This window comes from Macrotis lagotis, chromosome X (assembly GCF_037893015.1).
Source record: "Macrotis lagotis isolate mMagLag1 chromosome X, bilby.v1.9.chrom.fasta, whole genome shotgun sequence".
In the NCBI taxonomy this organism is placed as follows: domain Eukaryota; kingdom Metazoa; phylum Chordata; class Mammalia; order Peramelemorphia; family Peramelidae; genus Macrotis; species Macrotis lagotis.
Genome location: NC_133666.1, coordinates 249,604,595 through 249,625,311, shown reverse-complemented (window position 1 = coordinate 249,625,311; position 20,717 = coordinate 249,604,595). Strand labels below are relative to the sequence as shown.

Genomic DNA, 20,717 nt, shown 5'->3' with positions numbered 1-20,717 from the left:
ACAAATCCGAAGAACTTATGCTATCCATCTCCAGAGAGAAAAAAATGGATGGTATCTGAATACAGATTGAAGCCTAACTTTATTTTTCTGGGGGGATCTATGTTGTCTTTTTCAATATGTCAATTATGAAAATGTTTTGCAACACTACACATGTACAACCTATAATGAATTGTTTGCTTTCCCGATGAGGCAGGGTGACAAGGGAGGACAGGAGAAAATTTGGAACTCAAAGTTTTGAAATCAAAAGGTAAATAATGTTTTTTATTTGTAAATAGAGAAAAGTAAAATGCTAAAAAAAAGAAAGAAAAGAAAAATAATGAGGAATATACAGAGGAGAGATCCAAAGGCCTGCCACTTAATACAAGTGACTAGTAGCAAATTAATTCCTCTCTGTGGGCTTCAGTTTTCTCATCTGTAAAATGAGGGCCTTGGATCAAGTGATCATAGGGTAAATAACATAAAATTCTTATAAGTGAACATGACCCACATCTTGGTTCTGTCTGCTTTGCTTTAATGTGCTTTGTGTAACTTTGTTGTAATAAATGGCACTTTGTGGTACATTTCATATTGACATAAATAAGGTTTATTTCTGATTTTTTAAAAAAGGCCTATTTTTCATTCACTTTATTTTTCCATTATAAATGACTAGGCTGAGCCCCTTTGAATGTCCATTTATCTTGTTGAGGTAGGCTTCAAGTAGCTTTCTACTTTCAATATGGTTGATCACCATGGACAGTCTATACCCACGCCACTTCTGTCTCCCCAAACCAAGGTTCTAGTTCTACCCATGTAGGTGATTTTGTCATAGGTGATCTTGTTTCAGGGGTTTGAGAAAATGTGAATGAATTCACTCAAAAGATCAACTCTTGACTCAATGGTATTTAGGGACCAAAAAGATTTATTACATAATACTATGGTTAGAAGAAGCTGTGAGAGAGAGAGAGAGAGAGAGAGAGAGAGAGAGAGAGAGAGAGAGAAATTTTGAGGGATTTTGGAGCAGCCTGGCCTCCCCAAGGGAGGTAGTAACTCAACTGAGAATGCAAGCTTTTAAAGGGGCAGGAAGATTGAAGTACTGTAGCTAAAGACTTAATCCTTTCAGGTTACAGCAGGGATTTACTATTTTATTGATGGGGGGTTTGTCTTGTGTCTATGGGCAGAGATTTGCCAAGTCCTAACTCGGGTCAGGGTACTTCTTTAAAGTTTTTTGACCCTATCAATTTGGATGCAGGAGAAACAAAAAGATCACTGAAGCATTTTTTTTAGTGCCCAGAAGAAAACAGAAGACCCCAAAGAATCACAGACAAGCAGGATAGCTTTGAAAGTCACATATTGAATTTACTATATATTTTAAAAGAAAACCATTCTGTAATTAGTAGATCCACAGTTTCACGGGCATTTCTTGTTCTGTTCTAGTATATATGGAACTGTTGGTGTTTGTTGGGGCGGGGGGGATCACTTTCATTAGAAGCAGCCAGCCCTGCTTATGAAGAATTCACGGGTTGGTGGGCCTTTTAACAGAAGAACCCACCCCTCTCATCTGGTCTGTATACTCAGTAGCTAGCACACCACCTTGCCCGGGTTGGTTGCTTAATATTTAATGAAGTGAATAATGAGAGCCGAGTCCCAGACAGCCTGGGCCAGTGGGTGTATTTAACCGCTTAGCTCTGTGGGCCTCATCTCTAAAATGGGCAGATTGGAGGAGTCAAGTAGTTTCGGTTCTGTGCCCTGGGGTCCTGCAGCAGCGGAACAGATGCAACAGGAGGCCGGAGGGCAGCAGGAGCAGGTCGGGCAGGTGACCTCAGTGCGGCTCCCCGGCGCCTTTCCTTGGGGGTGGGGCCTCCCTCCCCAGCTCTCCTCAGAAGTGGGGGCCGCCCCCTCCGGCTCCGGGGGGGACGCTAGGAGGGCTCTCCGGGGCGGGGCGGGTGCAGCGGCCCAGTTCCTGGTTAGAGGCCGGGAGCGGGCCGGGCGGCGGCCACAGCGGAGGATGGTGCCCGGCGGCGCGTGCGAGGCGCCCCGGGGCGCCCGGAGGCCGCTGCTCGCCCTCTTGGTGCTCTGCCAGCTGCTGCAGCTGCCGGGCTCGGGCGCCCGGGCCGCCAGGCGCCCCCACATCGTCTTCGTGCTGGCGGACGACCTGGGCTGGAACGACGTGGGCTACCACGGCTCGGACATCCTGACGCCGCACCTGGACGCGCTGGCCGCCGCGGGGGTCCGGCTGGAAAACTACTACACCCAGCCGCTGTGCACGCCGTCCCGGAGCCAGCTCCTGAGCGGCCGCTACCAGGTAAACAGCCCCGGCCGGCGCGGCCTCCCTCCTCCTCCTCCTCCTCCTCCTCCTCCCGGCTCAACTCCGCCTCCTCTTCTGGGGAGCCGCTCCGGCCCCCTGGGCCAGGCCCGCCGCCCTTGGCGCTCCGCCTCCACCTCCCGGCCCGGGGAAAGGAGCCTCAGAGCGCCTGGAGCTGGGAGCCGGGGGCTTCGGCCTCCAGCCTGGTTGCCTAACTTCCTCCTCGTCCCCCAGGGCTCAACTTCCTGGCCTGCGGCTTCAGCTCCTTGCTTTCTCTTTTCCTAGACTTTTAGGCACGATCTGGTGTCTCCAAAAGCCCCCAAAGACCATGGGAGAGGGGGCTTAGGGGGAGAGGGGTACTTAGACCCCAGAGACGGAGAGGGCAAACTTCTTGTTTCAAAGAGTGGCGGTAGGAGAGTTTTCTCCTCGATTTGATTACTCTTAAAGCAGGAGGGAGTCAGAGGAGCAAAGAGAGGGCAGGCTCCGCACAGAGGGAGGAATATGATGGAGAGCAAGAGGGAACAAAGTAGCACCCGTGGCGGAGAAAGCTCCCGCATCGAAGTAAGAAGATAGCGGTACAATGCATCGAGCTTGCGCTTGGAAGTACACTCAGTCTGACAAATAACAAAGTTTCTTCTCAGTGAAGCCTGGCAGGTGCATTGGGACGGGTGCGGCTGGAGGGTTTGCAAACACATGGCATGCTCATCAGGGATAGGTGAGGGATTCCCGCCAGAGCAGTCTCTTAGAGAAACTGAGGGAACTTGGCTTTGAGTTAATTTTTTTTATGTTTTTGCAAGGCAAATGGGGCTAAGTGGCTTGCCCAAGGCCACACAGCTAGGTAATTATTAAGTGTCTGAAACCGGATTAGAACCCAGGTACTCCTGACTCCAGGAACGGTGCTCTATCCAGTACGCCACCTAGCCGCCCCTGAGTTATTTTTTGTAAGTGGGGGGGGAGGGAAGTTTTATTGAGCAAGCTTGACCCGGTTAGACCTGTGCTCTAGGAAAATCATTTTCGCAGTTATTTGGATTATATTGGAGAAGGAAGAGGTTTAAGGCAGAAAGATCAATTAAGAAGCTGTTACTTGTCCAGATGAGAGATACCGAGGACCTGAACTTAGATGTAGATGTGTGAGTAGAGAGAAAGCAGCAAGTACAAGAGATACTATGGAAGTAGAAGGCACATGAAGACAACTTGGAATATATGTTCACAAATGAACTCTCATGGTTTTAACTCTAGGACATGAGTAAAGTCAAGCTCCTGGGAATAGTTCCCTATTTTCTTTGGGTTTTCTGATCCCCTTTTAGCCTTAAACACAATAATTGCTATATGAAGTTAGGAGCAAATTCTGAACAGTACCATATTCTCTTTTCTCCAGGGTCATGGTCTTTGAAAAGGATTTTAGACTTGCACATTATTGATTAAAATGACTATCTCATGAACAACAAGGGGCAGAAGTAATACATACCACAAAGACTTTTGTTTCAATACTCAGCAAGAATTAAAGGCTTCCTCCTAGCACTGTGCTTGGCTCTGGAGATAATGATGTGTCCTTTCTTCTCGAAGAAGACTAGACATCAGGGAGATGATGCCATGATAAGCACATGAATTGGATCTGAATGAGGGGGTGCTGTGCTAAGTCACCATCTTCACTTTCTCCTCCAGAGACAGCTGTGTACAGCAACTAGATATGAATCAGGACAATTGGAGATGGTTCTGAATGGGAGGCAATCAGGGTTAAATGACTTACCCAAAGTCACACATCTAATATGTGTCAAATGTCTGAGACTGAATTCAAACACCAGATTTCTTGACTCCAAGGTCAATGTTCCATCCACTGCAACATCTAACTGGGGATACAAAATTACAAAAATACTATGATCCTTAAAAGTCTTACATTCTGGGAGGAGAGGCAACCTGAGTTATAGGTGTAGCAGTTCTTCTGTGATCACTCAGTCAACTTATACTTTCTCTTGGATTCCCTGAGGGTGGTTGGTACTCCCAAGGTTTAGGTATACCCAGTGGGGCAATTCTTATGAAACCACTGATAGTGGGCTTCCCATTAACAACGTGGCATTTGACAATACTAGTGTTTGGTAAGACATTTACTAAGGCATAGTTTTAAAAAAATAGTACTCTAAAGCATTGCCAGCATAAACCAAACTATAAACGTTGAGTCAGTGGGAAAAGTGGGTTCATCTACTAATATATAAGTAGTAAGGCACACAGATTTGGGAATCCATGGCCAAGACAATACACAACTATGGCATCAAAGGACTTCAATGTCCTTTGTTTCATGTGAAGCCCTCATGCCTTTCAACTTTTGGTTTTCATGGCTGGCTCTCTTTTCAGGCTCCTTTCTCTGTTACTTGAATCATAATTCATGAAGCTAACTTTAATCTTTACTATCTTTGTCTCTGACTAGAGTTCTGCACCTTTAACTGTAGCTTAGAGTTTCTCAAATTGACTCTCAAATAGGCTGGATAGGGTATTTCCTTCTAGGTGAGTAATTCATTTGATACTTGATGACATAGTTCTACGAACGTGAAGGAAGAGAAAGAAATTCCTTCCCTTTTCCTTCTCCCTTGTAGGCAGTTCCTGCTACTGATTCTCCAAAACTGCTTAATTCTTTCAGGATTTAGCTATTTAAAAGTTCTTTGAAAGTGGGTCCTCATCCTTTAGAGATTACTCCCTTTAATTCTCTTCATTAAGGGATCATTGGGTGATAGCACTTTACTGACACATTAATATCTCATTACCTCTCTTATCTACTCTTTGCTTTCTGTGGGTAGTGGGAAACCAGTAATTTATCTATCTATCTATATATCTCTATAGATATATCTAAAAATCTACATCTGTATCTCTCTCTCTCTCTCTCTCTCTCTCTCTATATATATATATATATATATATATATATGTATGTATAAGAATTGCATACAAAGCATCACAATCTTGAATTCAAAGACCCTACCTTCTGATGGGATCAGGAAAGGCTTCCAAGGAGGATAACACCTTTGGGGAGATAGAAAAGTTTTCTTCTCTTGGGGGACATCTAGTGTTGAATAAGTGTTGTGGAAAATAGCAAATAACCTGACCATCTAAAATTAGCTAGTACAACTGAATTATAGAGTGTGGGAAGAGGGGTAATGTATGTAGAAGAGGCTAGATCATAAATATTTTTGTTGCTATTGTTTATTGTTTGTTCTTGAAGAAAACTATGACATCACAGAGGTGATGCCATGACATGAAAGTAAATTGGATTTAAGTGAGGGGGAGCTGTGAAAAGTCACCACCTCTTTCTGTCACCACCACTACTTTTTCTTTTGGAGCCATCTGGGTCCAGTAGCCAGATAGGAATCCTATAGACAAGAGGGAGACATTGTATACCTCAAACAGAATTGAAAACAAGGTATATAAAGAAAAGTAACTGAACTAGAACCAAATCTGGAGTAGAAAAATGATACATACCATTAGATTGTTTATCTCCAACCACACTCATTTTAAAAATCACAATAGACAAGTATCTTTTTTTTGCTGTCAAATCATTAGAATTCATATTTGGTATAAAATTGGCAAGGAAGGGGTGAAACATGGAAAAGTTGTCTTTCATGCTACAGCAAATTCTCTGAAATACCAAGTGTTCTTTTCCTTAGCTTTACAATAATAACTGGTTTCCTATTCACACAGTGTGTCAGACACAGTGGCTGATAGAGCTCACACATTTAAGTATGAAGATACAGTGCTATGCATCGAACTTGCACTTGGAAGTACACATAAGGGTCTGACATATAACACGCTTTCTTCCCAAGAGGAATCACAGTGAAAACTGTCAGGTATGTTGAGGTAGAGAGGTGGAAAGCTTGGAAACAGATGGAATGCTCACCAGGGATAGGCCATTGCCTCCTACCAGAGGAATCTCTTGGATACACTGAGGAGATTTCTTTATCAACTTGACTTTGAGTTAATTTTTTAAGGGGGGGAAGGGAAGTTTTATTGAGTAGGATGAGGAAGTTTGACCCAGTTAGACCTGTGCTTTAGGAAAATCATCTTGGCAGTTCAATATATTGGACAATATATTGGAGAGAGGGAGAGGTTTGAGACAGAAGGACCGATTAAAAAGCTATTATAGTTGCTCAGGTTAGAGATATTGAGGACCTGACCTTAGATGGTAGATGTATGAGTAAAGAGAAAGCTGAAGGTACTAGAGATATTGTGGAAGTAGAAGAGACATGAGGGCAGTTTAGTGACCTGAAATCAGAAAGACTTAACTTCCTGAATTCAAATACGGTCTTAGGTATAACTGGCTGATCCTGGGCGAGTCACTTAACTTTTGTTTGTCACAGTTTCCTCATCTATAAAATGATCTGGAAAAGGAAATGGCAAATCACTCCAATATCTTTGACCAGAAACCCCAAATGGGATCTTGAAGTCAGACATGGCTAAAATAGCTGAACAGCTAGAAAGGACATGGTTTGGCAACTAATTGGATATATAGGGTGAGTGGAACGAGGAAATGAAGATGACAGAAATTGAAGGACATTATGTGGGTATGAATGTGATAACAATATTTATCATATTATTTATATATATTTAAAACATATACAGATGTATATATGTATGTGATGTATGTATATGTTTTATGTACTCATATGTACTCAGGTTGGCAAATCAAATCAACTGTCTCCTTATTTTTGTGAATGAAGACAGGACATTGTGAAGATAAATGCAACCTACTTTTTAAAAGTCCATCTAGGATGCTCGCATAGAAAGTACATTGGATATTTTCATAAGAAAACAAAAAAATTGTTAAGGGAATGAAAAATATCTAGAGAAAGGGTTGAGATTTGTTGAACTGAGGCAGGAAGTTAGACTAGCTCTTCTTACCAGCTACCTTCCTGCGCCAATCTCATTCATACTCACAATTTCAGCTACCACCTCATCATTCATGTAACTTCCACATATCTATCTCAGGGCCTACTCTCTCTTCTGAGCTCCAGATACTGTCCAATGGCCTCTGGAACATTTCCACTAGTATGTCCTCCAGACACTCTAAACTCCATGTGTCCTAGTCTATATTTCTCTTCTTGATTTTTATATGACATTACATAGTACAATGTGATATAATATTATCATACAATATTATATAATATTATTTGTATTAAATAATAATTACAAACTTCTTCCTGTGGACTTCATCATTTCTACCTGTGATGCTAATCTTCCCCATCATTTTTTAAACCTTGAAGTTATCTTTGTGAACTTTTAAAAGACTTTTATCAATTGGAGTTGTTATTTCCTTTGATTCTTCTTTCTTCTCCACCATTCCTGGTTAATTAGTTATCAAGTTATAGATTATCAAGCTGTCAGTTATGGATTCTACCTCTATACTACCTTTCCAACCATCTCCATAATTCAATGATTCTTTTTTCTTTTTCAAGGCAGTGGGGTTCAGTGGCTTGCCCAAGGCCACACAGCTAGGTAATTATTAAATGTCTGAGGCCGGATTTGAGCTCAGGTAGTCCTGACTCCAGGGCCGGTGCTCTATCCACTGTGACACCTAGCTGCCCCTCAATGATTCCTTTTTTTCAGATTAGCAAATATTTATCAAGTGCCAATTAACTGCAAAGCACTAGAAATACAAAGATGAAAAGAGGGACTCAACATACAAAGATGAATAATGGGGTATTCTTGTGATCAAGGAGTTTACATGGCAGAGCTTCAGCCCAAGAAGGCATGGGCCTTCAAACACTGTTTTCCCTAATAAATTAGTGGACTTGTCATTGTCTTTTGTCCTCTAATCCATATAGATATAGATAATCTCATTTATAGATACACTTATCACAGATTCCTCAATTTTCTTCCAAATCTTAATTCATTGATTCTTTTTTTCCTTTTAAAGATTTTATTTATTTTGAGTTTTACAATTTTTCCCCTAATCTTGCTTCCCTCACCCACTCCCCAGAGAAGGCAATTTGCCAGTCTTTACATTGTTTTCATGGTATTCATTGATCCAAATTGAGTGTGATGAGAGAGAAATCATATCCTTAAGGAAGAAACATAAAGTAAAAGAGATAGCGAGATCAGACAATAAGATATCAGGGCCCCCCCCCCCCCCCCCCCCCGCTAAATTAAAGGTAATAGTCCTTGGTCTTTGTTCAAACTCCACAATTCTTTCTCTGGATACAGATGGTATTCTGCCTTGCAGACAGCCCCAAATTGTCCCTCATTGGTGCACTGATGGAATGAGCAAGTCCATCAAGGTTGATCATCACCCCCATCTTACTGTTAGGGCGTACAATGTTTTTCTGGTTCTGCATCTAGCTCAGTATCAGTTCATGCAAATCCCTCCAGGCTTCCCTGAATTCCCATCCCTCCTGTTTCTAATAGAACAATAGTGTTCCATCACATACATATACCACAGTTGGCTAAGCCATTCCCCAATTGAAGGACATTTATTTGATTTCCAAATCTTTGCCACCACAAACAAGGCTGCTATGAATATTTTTGTACAAGTGATGGTTTTAGCCTTTTCATCATCTCTTCAGGGTATAGACCCAGTAGTGGTATTGCTGGATCAAAGGGTATGCACATTTTTGTTGCTCTTTGGGCATAGTTCCAGACTGCTCTCCAGAAAGGTTGGATGAGTTCACAGCTTCACCAACAATATATTAGTGTCTCAGATTTCCTGCACTCCTTCCAACATTGATCGTTGTCCTTTCTGGTCATATTGGCCAGTCTGAGAGGTGTTAAGGTAGTACCTCAGAGAAGCTTTAATTTGCATTTCTCTAAAAAGTAATGATTTAGAGTAATTTTTCACATGACTATGGATCGCTTTGATTTCCTCAACTGTAAATTGCCTTTGCATATCCTTTGACCATTTGTCAATTGGGGAATGTCTTGTTTTTTAAAAAATTTGACTCAGTTATCTGTATATTTTAGAAATGAGTCCTTTGTCAGAAATACTAGTTGTAAAGATTGTTTCCCAATTTACTACATTTCTTTTGATCTTGATTACAGTGGTTTTGTCTATGCAAAAGCTTTTTAATTTAATGTAATCAAAATCATCTAGTTTGTTTTTAGTGCTGTTCTCCATCTCTTCCTTGGTCATAAACTGCTTCCCTTTCCATAGATCTGACAGGTAAACTACTTCTTGATCTTATAGTTTGCTTATAATATTTTTTGTGTCTAAATCCTGTAACCATTTAGATCTTATCTTGGTATAGGGTGTGAAGTATTGGCCTAATCTAAGTTTCTTCCATATTAACTTCCAATTTTCCTAGCAATTTTTATCGAAGAGAGAGTTTTTTGTTTTGTTTTGTTTTGTAGGTTTTTTGCAAGGCAGATGGGGTTAAGTGGCTTGCCCAAGGCCACACAGCTAGGTAATTATTAAGCGTCTGAGATTGGATTTGAACCCAGGTACTCCTGATTCCAGGGCCGGTGCTTTATCCACTACGCTACCTAGCCTCCCCCGAAGAGAGAGGTTTTTATCCCAATAACTGGACTCTTTGGGTTTATCAAGCAGCAGATTACTATAATCGTTTCCTGCTATTGCACCTAGTCTATTCCACTGGTCCACCACTCTGTCTTAGCCAATACCAGGCAGTTTTGAGGACTGATGCTTTATAATATAATTTTAGAGCTGGTAGGGCTAAGCCACTTTCTTTTGCACCTTTTTTCACTGAATGCATAGAAATTCTTGGCTTTTTATTTCTTCATATGAATTTACTTACAACTTTTTTCAGCTCGTTAAAGTAATTTTTTTTGGAATTTTGATTGGTAGGGCATTAAGCATTAGTTTTAGAATTGTCATTTTATTATATTAGCTTTTTTATTTTTTATTTTATTTTTATTATATTATTTATATTATATTATATTATTTTTATTATATTAGCTTGATCTATCTATGAGCAGTTGATGTTTGCCCAGTTATTTAAATCTGATTTTATTTGTGTGAGAAGTGTTTTGTAATTGTTTTCAGAAAGTTTCTGAGTCTGCCTTGGCAAATAGACTCCCAGGTATTTTATATTGTCTGAGGTTACTTTGAATGGAATTTCTCTTTCTAGCTCTTCCTGCTGTATCTTGACAGTCATATATAGAGAAGTTGAAGATTTATGAGGATTTATTTTATATCCTGAGACTTTGCTAAAGTTGCTAAAGTTTCTAGTAGTTTTTTAGATGACTTTTTGGGATTCTCTAGGTATATCATCTGCAAAGAGTGAGAGTTTTGTCTCTTCCTTCCCAATTCTAATTTCATAATCCATTGATTCTTAAAAGATACTGTGTCATACATAAGGAAATTGAAGCACTGAAAGTGGCAGCAAAGAAGGGCTCCTATGCAGTCAGGCCTTCAGATCTGGAACTTGCTATTATTCCAACTCTTCTTTCCTGTTCTTTCCATGAAACTTCTTGTTACCTTATTTATTCAGAACTTGGAGAAAGGAAGAGCAACCTGCAAATTGCATCTGAAGACTAAAGCTAATAAATGTGAAAATCTTAGGGTGTGGGAAAGAATTCGAATCTTATGCTTCCCCAAACTTGTGCCATATTCTTTGAGAACCATTGCCCTTATTCTGCCCCTTCTTTTCTATTCCTACTACAAGTGTCCTATTAAGGGCCTCATTATTAGCTTCAAGATCTAGGATGGGCTATTTTGTTTCACAAGTGTTGTGAAACAGAAAATGACTAGGGCATTCCTTTGACTCTGTTTCATAGGGTCACACATTCTCCTTAACTCTTCCTCTTCCTCCTTAGCCTTCAAAATCAGCTGCATTATTGAAAGTGGGTTATTATCATATCTAATAACCTTTAGCCAGTTGTGTTTTGGGTGTGAAAGTGGAGGAAGTGAAAAAATTTGTGAAAAGCAGGATACTAAGATCAATTTCTAGCCACCCTCTCCTTTCCACCCAATTCTCCTTGCCTGGCTCCCCACCCCAGCTCTTTCACCTTGACTTTTTTCACTTGGTTGTGATGAGTTCAGGTTTTTTCTTAGGATAAGCTAAAGAAAACAAAATTAAAATCATCTTTTTTTCCCTCTGAATTCTAAACCCTCCCCACCTCAGCATTCTGCTTCACTGAGAAGATTGAGACCATGTCATAGGATCATAGGGACAAAGATGAAAGGAAATTTCAGTCAATCAGTTAATAAACTGAATTTTGATGGGCTCTGGAGGAACAAAGACAGAAATAAAATAGTCTTTGACTTCAAGAAGTTCACATTTTAAAGAATTGTCTATACAGTCCCCCCATTTTATAGTTGAGAAACTGAGACTGAGAGAGTTTGAATGACTTGTCAAGATCACATAGAAAGTAAGTTGTAAAGTCAGAATTCAAGTCCTTTAACTCCACTCAGCATATTTTCATCAAATATGGACTCTCTGTGTTCCTTTCCCCCATTTCCCAAAATGTTTTTGCATCATTACCCTCATTTATTTTCTCTTCTTCCTCTTTTATCATAGAAGAGCATTCTTTGTTGTTGCTCAGTGGTATCTAACACTTCATGACACTATTTGGGATTTTCTTGGCAGAGACAGAGGAGTAGTTTGTCATTTCCTTCTCCAGCTCATTTTATACATGAGGAAATTGAAGCAAACAGGGTTGTTAGTTTTCACCTTTGTACCAACATTTATTTTATAATCTTTGCTATCTTCAGCTCATTCTCACTCGTCCCTGCCATAACTAATCAATTGCCTTTTCGTGTCCTTTCTTGTTGGTGTTAATCTGTATCCTATTCTTTTTTTTTTAAATAAAAGAAAGATTTTATTTATTTTGAATTTTACAATTTTTCCCCTAATCTTGCTTCTCTCCCCCACCCCTCACAGAAGGCAGTCTGTTAGTCTTTACATTGTTTCCATGGTGTACATTGATCTAAGTTGGATGTGATGAGAGAGAAATCATATCCTTAAGGAAGAAAAATAAAGTATAAGAGATAACAAAATGATATAATAAGTTAACAGTTTTTTTTTTTTAAATTAAAGGTCTTTGGTCTTTGTTCAAACTCCACAATTCTTTCTCTGGATACAAATGGTATTCTCCATTGTAGATACCCCAGAATTGTGCCTGATTGGAATGAGCAAGTCCATCAAGGTTGATCATCACCCCCATGTTGCTGTTAGGGTATATAGTGTTGTTCTGGTTCTGCTCATCTCACTCAGCATCAGTTCATGCAAATCCTTCCAGGCTTCCCTGAATTCCCATCCCTCCTGGTTTCTAATAGAACAATAGTGTTCCATCACATACATATACCACAGTTTGTGTCCTATTCTTAATGACCATATTTGGGGTTTTCTTGGCAAAGATACTAGTTAACTCTTTCCTTCTCCAGCTCATTTTGCAGACAAGGAAACTAAAACAAACAATAAGTGACTTGCTAGGTGTCTGAGGTCACATTTGAACTCAGGAGGATGAATCTTCCTGACTCCAGGCTTGCCCCTACCTCAACCTGAATGAACCCTTGATGCCATTTTCTCTGGGCTCCTCAAGGAACCTGTCTTAGAAGTTATCTCTTTTGTCTCAATACTTTCAGTCATTTCCCTTCTTATATACATGCAAGATGAAATCTGATTTCCCCAATTCTAAGAAGCTTTTCCTTAGTCCCTCTGACCCATCCAACATCCCATCAGACTTTTCACCCTGATAAACTTCTGAAAAAAGTTATCTAGGCTCAATACCTCATCTTCCTTGCCAACCTTTCACAATTTGCCTTTAACCTCAATTGAAACTGATTTTTCTTATGTCATCCCTTAATCATTAAGTAATACTATGACATTTTTACAAAATCCTCATTTCTTTTATCTTTTTGCAACATTTTGATACATTTTGAGATATTCTACTCCCTAGACTTTAGATACACCATACTATTCTCATTCTCCTTCCTTTTTTAAACTATTCTTTCTCTGTGACTTTTCCATTTTCTTAATTTGAATGATCCCTGACATTCTGACTGCAATCCTCTTCCTGCTACAGTTTATCATGACTGTCTCTTTCATTCCCATAGATTTAGCTGCTATTTTGGGGTTTGGTCTGGACCTATGGTTTCATCTGTGTTAGAAGCTCTTGGCGATGAAATTCCATATTCCGAAGCAAATCAGCATACTAAAGGAAAAAAAAATTTAAAAAAAGAAAATGAAAATAGTATACTTTGTTCTGCATTCAGACTCAACAGTTTTTTTTCTGATATAGATAGAATTTTCTATAATGAATCTTTTGGGTTTGTCTTAGATCATTTTATTGCTGAGAAAAGTTAAATCAATCATAGCTGATCATGTTGCTGTTACATTGTACAATGTTCTGGTTCTGTTCACTTCATTGATATCCATCTTGATTATTGAAGTAGTCTCCTAAAGACCCAGAATATTCTGTCTCATATTCATATTTTGTTAGGTCATTCCTCAGCTCAAAATCTATATTGGTTCCTTCTGCCTACTGAATAAGGTCAAATTTTGACTGGAATTCAAGATCCTCGACAATATGGTGACACACTGACCTTTCATTTTTATACTTTCCCTACATACTAAGTTCCTGTCAAATTGGGCAACTCTCTCCCCACAAATACTTTGTGTACCTCTGCTTTCATATCTTTCTGACTGGAGTTAACCATGGGTCCATGAGTATATTTAAAAAATTTTTTCATCACCATACTTCAGTAAAACTGTTTTTTGATTATCTTATTTATTTTATGCATTAAAATATTATTTTATGAAGGAATCCTCAAGCTCAAGCAGATGGCTAGAAGGTTCATGATACAAAAAAATGTCAAGAAATCCTGCTTTTATTGGGACATTGTCTTTCATCCTCTTTGCCTGCAGTATTCCTAAAACTCAACTTAGGAACCTTTATAAAATCCTCATTGTTCCCCTCTTTTGGCAATCCTCTTCTCTGTAGGACTTTGCATCACATTTTGTTCTGCATCTTCCTAATGCACTTATTCTTTTTGGGGGATTATAACTGCCTGTTTTACTGGTAATACATCAAATCCATGAGTACTTTTTAAGTACTGACTGTGTGCCAGGCATTGGTCACTGGGGATAGAAGTACAAAGTATGCCTTAGCTAAGCCTTTTATCTCTCCTAATTCACTAGGATTTTCCCATGGTAAATGGTTGTTGACTATTGTGGAATGAATATTTGTGACCTGGACACATGTGCATTTTAATAGCTACTTACACCATCTGCTGGCAGAAAGTCAAACTCACATTACAAAATTCAATAATACAGACTACATACTGCCCATGAGATTGATGAACTAATATTCACCTGGCACTTACCATATGCTAGGAGCATATATCTGAATATAACAGCTTACACGGAGGCTCTTACTCCCTCAGACTCCTCAAACATGCCCATTTTCACATACCATGCACATTGCAACATGTCCACTATGTGGAAGGAGGACAGGGCTGGGAATCAAAAGACCAGTTCTGGCATAGTCACTAATTAGCTCCTTATGGTTAACATTCTTCATGCACATACTTTGGCTTTCCAATTGGAATTCATTTTAATTGTTTTTCTTTAAAGATTTCAAAATAAATGAAAACTTTTCAGTTGACATGGTTGATGTACTTTATTCAAATAGAAATCGACTCAAAACTTACCAATTTCTGGCAGCCCAAATTCCTTTACTTCAGCACTTTAGTTGTTCAGTTATCTATATTCTTATTGCTGTGAGCATTTCATTCCCCTGAAGCAGATGTCAGGACTTAGAATCAGCTAGGTAGCTCAGTGAATTGAGTGCTGGGTCTAGAGTAAGGAAGACCTGATTTCAAATCTGACCTCAGATACTTTCTAGCTGTATGACTTTGAGTAAGTCACTTAACCTCTGCCTTAGTTTCCTCATCTGTCAAATGGGGACAATAATGGCAATTACCTCAAAGGGTTGTTGTGAAGAACAGAGATACCTGGCATAATTTATTATCATTTATCCTTAAGTTATTATTTAACTATTGTTAGTTAAATAATACTATTTAATTAATAATGATGTTAAATATTAAATTACATATAATAAATGGATGATTATATATAAATAAATCAAATATTAAATATTAACTATGTGTTTTCCAATTATTATTATTCCTAGAACTTCTTGGAGACTTTCTGCACCTTAAAGCTTAACCCCTTTTGAGACCAATCTGGTAATAATCCTTGGTCAACTTAGCCAGGATGATCCTGGAATGAGACAGTCTATCCTCAGGTCTGTTTTGGAAGCCTTTCCAGTTTGGGAAGACCTGGCAGGTCCTGGCCTAGTTTTTGACACTCTTCCTCTGACTTCATATCTAAACATTATTTAAGACTTTTAAGTAAATTTTTACAACCCATGGGACAGAATATGGTCAGGTGAGGTAAATATTAACCAAAAAAATTGAAGGAATAAAAGAAAATAAAAAATTCCCATGACAGTGTTTTCTAATGTTGTTACATGGATAATATATAGTCAGGGATTTGCAGTCTACTTTTTTTTTTAGGTTTTTGAAAGGCAAATGGGGTTAAGTGGCTTGCCCAAGGCCACACAGCTAGGTAATTATTAAGTGTCTGAGACCGAATTTGAACCCAGGTACTCCTGACTCCAAGGCCGGTGCTTTATTCACTACATCACCTAGCCGCCCCATTGCAGTCTACTCTTGATGAGGGAATGCTTTCTAGGAATATGCTCCTGTAAGAACTAATCTGAACCTCTCCAAGCTTTAGACAAGAGTGGGAGCAGGGACAGTTATAGAGGGTTACTTATTTTGAGATGGTTGGTACTTCAATTCCCACCTCCTCTTCATCCTTATATCTCCCTTGCTTTCCCTTAATCTTGTAAGTAAATGTTTACCTTAAAATAAAAGACAAACAGTAATATTCATGTATTTAATGCTTGCTAGACCTGCAATATTCTTTCATGGAAGAGGACCCTATAAAACAGGGTTCAGAGAGAGTATCTTGATCATTTTATTTCCTTAGAGTGGTCAGAAGGCAGGGTTTCCAGTAGGTGGGATCTTCAGTACTTTTCCATGGAAGAAGTTCTCAGTTATGTCAGAGGAAGATTGTTATCAATAATTTAAGAAATGACCCCTCCTTCCTCTAGACTTTGGGTTTTATCAGTTTTGTTAAAAGATTTTTACAAGCATGAAGGTAGGTCTTATCAAAACCTGGGGGGGTTTAGGGATGTAGCCCTTATCTGATGGGAATTTAGGTTCTCTAAAGCAAGGTATTTAATTACAAATTGATTTGGCTAATAGGATTCTTTAGGTGAACTATAATCTTTTCATCCCCTTTGTCTCAGAGAAATAGAAATAAGCCAAATAAATATTTTTATAAGGACACCATTCATTGTTCACAGCCTCTCTGTTTGTACTTCCCATCTTCAGTCCTCATTCTGCCAAGTCTCACTCTCCATGGTTTCTGTAGTGGACAAAGGGATCCTTAATTATCTGGATTCAGTGTCCCCTCATGCTTGAGGACTTGGGGGTAATGTGAAAGGAGAATTCTGGAAGAGGATTGTGGGTTACATAAGGAATGTCACAAGTGGGAAGAAAGTGCATTGGGGAGCCAGGGAGAATAGTTACTCCACAGATTGCCATGATCCATTAAAGAAAAAAACACAATACCTGAGGAGCTGGTGATATGTACAAACCTTAGGTTCCCTTATAGTCCCTTATCTTAAGCCCCAAAGAATACAACACAAATCTTGACTGTAGAAATTTTCAGTTGACATGCTTTCCTGTCTTTGGGGTAACACTGATCTTAGTGTTGTCTATTCTGAATCATCTTCTGTTTACATATAATTTCAAGTATCCTCACTAAACATATACAGGGAAAAGAGTCATTTCCTCAGATGGCAAGGGTTTTCTGTATTTTGAAGACCTTATCTGTGGGTATTGTAAAAGGGGAAAATAAAATAAGCATTTATCATGTGCTTGCTATGCCAGACACTATGAAATTGCTCCTCACTTCAATCCTGTGAAATAGGTTCTGTTATTAGCTCCATTTTATAGTTGAGGAAAATGAGGCAGAGAGGGGTTAAGTGACTTGCCCAGGGTTAAATATCTTGTGCATGTCTGAGACCAAATTTAAACTCACCACCTTTTAAGTCTAGGCCCAGTGCTCTATCCAGTGTACCACTCACTTATAGAAATATTTTCTGAGGAAATGGCTATATTTGTGTATATACATATATATATATATATATATATATATATATATATATATATATAATATATATCACCTCCAAATGATCTGAACTTGATAGAGACAGTATAGTTAAAAAATTCCAACTTTAGTATCATAGGATCTGACTGAAAATCCCTCATCTGCTTCTTATTACCCATAAGATTGTGTTCAGGGCATTTAATGCCTCTGGGCCTCAGTTTATTCATCTATAAAATGAGGAGTTTGGATTAGATCATCTGTGGGATTCCAGATTGTAAAATCCTATGACCCTTTTTGTTGTTCAGTTGTGTCCAACTTTTTGAGATAAAGACACTGGTTTTCCATTCCCTTCTTCAGTTGATTCTGCAGATGAAGAAACTGAGGCAAACAGAGTTAAGTTACTTGCCCAGGGTCATATAACTAGTAAGTATTTGAGGGCAGATATCTTTTTCTGACTCCAGACTGACATTCTATTCACTGTGCCAAACTAGCTGCTTCCTTAACCTAAAGACATATAAGTTTATCAATGACTTCCTAAAAGCTCAATTTACATTTCTGACAGAATTATTCTTAAGCATGAGGCATTCCATTTTGAATTTGATGACTTACCATTTGTTATCTTTGGTTTTATTTCTTCCATCAGATTTTCTTTTTATATAATTTTTCCTCAAAAAAAATTCTTCCCTTGGATAGAATTTCCTTTTTTTTTCCCTTGAGTTCAACTAAATTTCTACTTTTAAGAAAGTATCTGAACTGAAAGAATTGCTGGCTTGCTTATTCTTTTCTCCAAAGATGTCCCTTCCATCAGTTTCGTTGGCTACCTGCCCTCTTTACTAATCAAAACCAAAAATAAATAGCTCCTTCCAGCAGCCAGTGATTCAAGCCAGCGCTGATGCATGAGCAGTGAAGGGCCATGCCAGATGGCAGACCTGGCTTGCAAACAACCATAAAGCAAGTTCTGTAGCTCTTGGCTTCAGGGCTATGGGCAGCTGACCACTTTATAGAATGCTGGTGAGGAGCCCAGATTTCATCCATTGATTTGTTTGTCTCTTGGGGCTTCTCTACAAATAAATCCTAAGGGGAGGTGGAATGGGGATGGGGAGTGATAGTTGATTAAAATTCTGTCTTCCAGATCATGGACCATGGAGCAGATTGCTTCTCAGCTCCTTCCTTAACTTGCTTTGAAATGATGAAGCTTTCTTCTGCCTAGCCTTTCTGATATGCAAAATAACTGTGGTGGAACTGCCCACTTTTTAATGATGATGACTATTATAAAAACTAATAATTTTTCTTTGTCTATCTTGTTCTGTACAGGTTTCTATTACTATGGGGAAGTCCTAAATGTGTCTCTTTGATCCCAGGGCCTACTTCAAGGTCTTGCATTCATTAAGGTCTTAATAAATGATTGTCAAGTGAATAAAATGGTCCAGAAAAATCTATTCAGAAAAGTAGATGGTGCATAGATGATGCAAGAGAAGCAAAGAGGACAGAGAGTTAAACTTTGTCTTCGATGATTTCAGAATCTTTGGGGTTCATCACAAGCATCTTTCCTTTTCACTATCACATTAAAGATTTTGAAAATAGATTCTTTATATGAAACTGCTTTTACTGCTTTGAAATGCCACTGCTGGGCCAAAAACATGTTTATGATTAGACATTGACATCAGCTTTTCTTGCAATTTCACAAAAATGTCTGTCAGATATATTTTCAAGAACTAAAAGAAAAAAGTTCCATATTATTGTAGATCATGAAGAGAGATGCAGCCTGATCACCTGGGTAAAGGACCAAAGAGAAGCCAAATCATAGGGTTCTGCTTTCTAGTGATTAGAATGAAATTTCTGCTTGTAATTAGTATACTTCCTTTTTTTTAAAGTTTATACAAGATGGATCTTAATTTAGTTGTATTTTTATCATTCCTTCTCTTTTCTAAGTGTGTATATACTGTTAAGCTCATGAAGCACAAGGCTAGCTTTCTATCAATGAGACTGCCAGTGGATTTGTTTGGGTTTTTTGGATGAAAAAATTCCCATTCTGATTTTCTTCCCCCCCTTCCCCCATTCTGTGTCAGAATCAGAGATTTCCAACCCTGGCTTTGTGACATTCTAATATGCTTTCAGTTATTTCAAGGAGTTTCTGGAAGTTCTCAAATAATTTAATTTTACTTTATTTATCTTTTTAAAGTATATATCAAATAGCCCTTTTAGCAGTTGGTATCATTTCACAAGACACCAAAAGAAATGAAAATTCAAAAGGACTCCTAAAGTTTGTGTAAAAGTCATTTAGTAGAAGCCTCTACTAAAACAGAAAGAACTTTATATACTGTAAAATACATATTTTTTAAATTATAAAAATTTTTTGGTTTTTATTTTTTTTGCACTCAGTACTGCAGTTGTGTGATGATTCTTAAATCTTCCTATCTTTCCTCAATCTTTCTGTTGACTGCCAGTCTTCAATCTCCAGATGATTTTTCAGATATCTTCAACTAGATGTACAGTACCTGATCTCATTATCTTTCCTCCTTCCTCCTATGTTCACTATTATTGTAGAGGGTAACATCATCTTCCCTGTTCCTCAGGCTCATAACCTTGAAGTCATCCTGGATTCCTTACTATCTCTCACCCCTACCTCCATGCCAAGAACACTTATAAATTTCATCTCTTGAATACACCTCCATCTTGCCCCTGGCAATGCCAACACTTTAATGCAGCCCCTTATCACATCATGCTTGGACTATTTCAACAGCCTTCTGGTGGAACAGTCTATCTCATGTCTCTACCTATTCCAATTCATCTGTCAATTCAGATGCTAATTTTCCTGAAGTGATGGTTTGGTCACGTTACCCCACCCTGCTCAATAAGCCACAGTTCTTCCAATTGCCTTAAGGATTTATCAAAATCCTGTTTGGCATGCAAAGCCTCTCATAACCTAACCCTCTCTCACCTTTCTAGTTTTCTTATACCTTACTCCCTATCATATATTCTTTGATCCCAGTGATTTTGGTTTCCTAACTATTCCTTAGACAGACAAGAGATAATGAGAGATGATGGATCTCTGCTCCTGGCATTCTCTCTGGCTGTTACTCGTTCCTGGAATGCTTTCCCTCCTCTCATCTCTGACTATTTACTTCGTTTAGGTCCTAATCTAAGTGCCATTTTCTACAGAAACCTTTCCCCATTCTTCTTCATTTTAGTGCCTTCCTTCTCTTAATTATTTCATTTTTATCTTGCATATTGCTTGTTTGTTCATATCTGTTTGCTTCTTGTCTCTCCTATTAGATTGTGAATTCTTGATGTATCCCCAGCATTTAACACAA

The 20,717-nt window shown here is 38.8% G+C and overlaps 1 protein-coding gene across 1 annotated transcript in view; it reads left to right on the top strand.

Moving 5' to 3' along the window:
- The first annotated feature begins 1,984 nt into the window (after nucleotides 1-1,984).
- The window catches only part of ARSB (arylsulfatase B), a 216,264-nt gene continuing 197,531 nt past the window's right edge, over nucleotides 1,985-20,717 (top strand). The window contains exon 1 of the mRNA XM_074201783.1: nucleotides 1,985-2,281. Within this exon, the coding sequence (XP_074057884.1) occupies nucleotides 1,985-2,281 (297 nt within the window). The remainder of the gene's footprint in view (nucleotides 2,282-20,717) is intronic.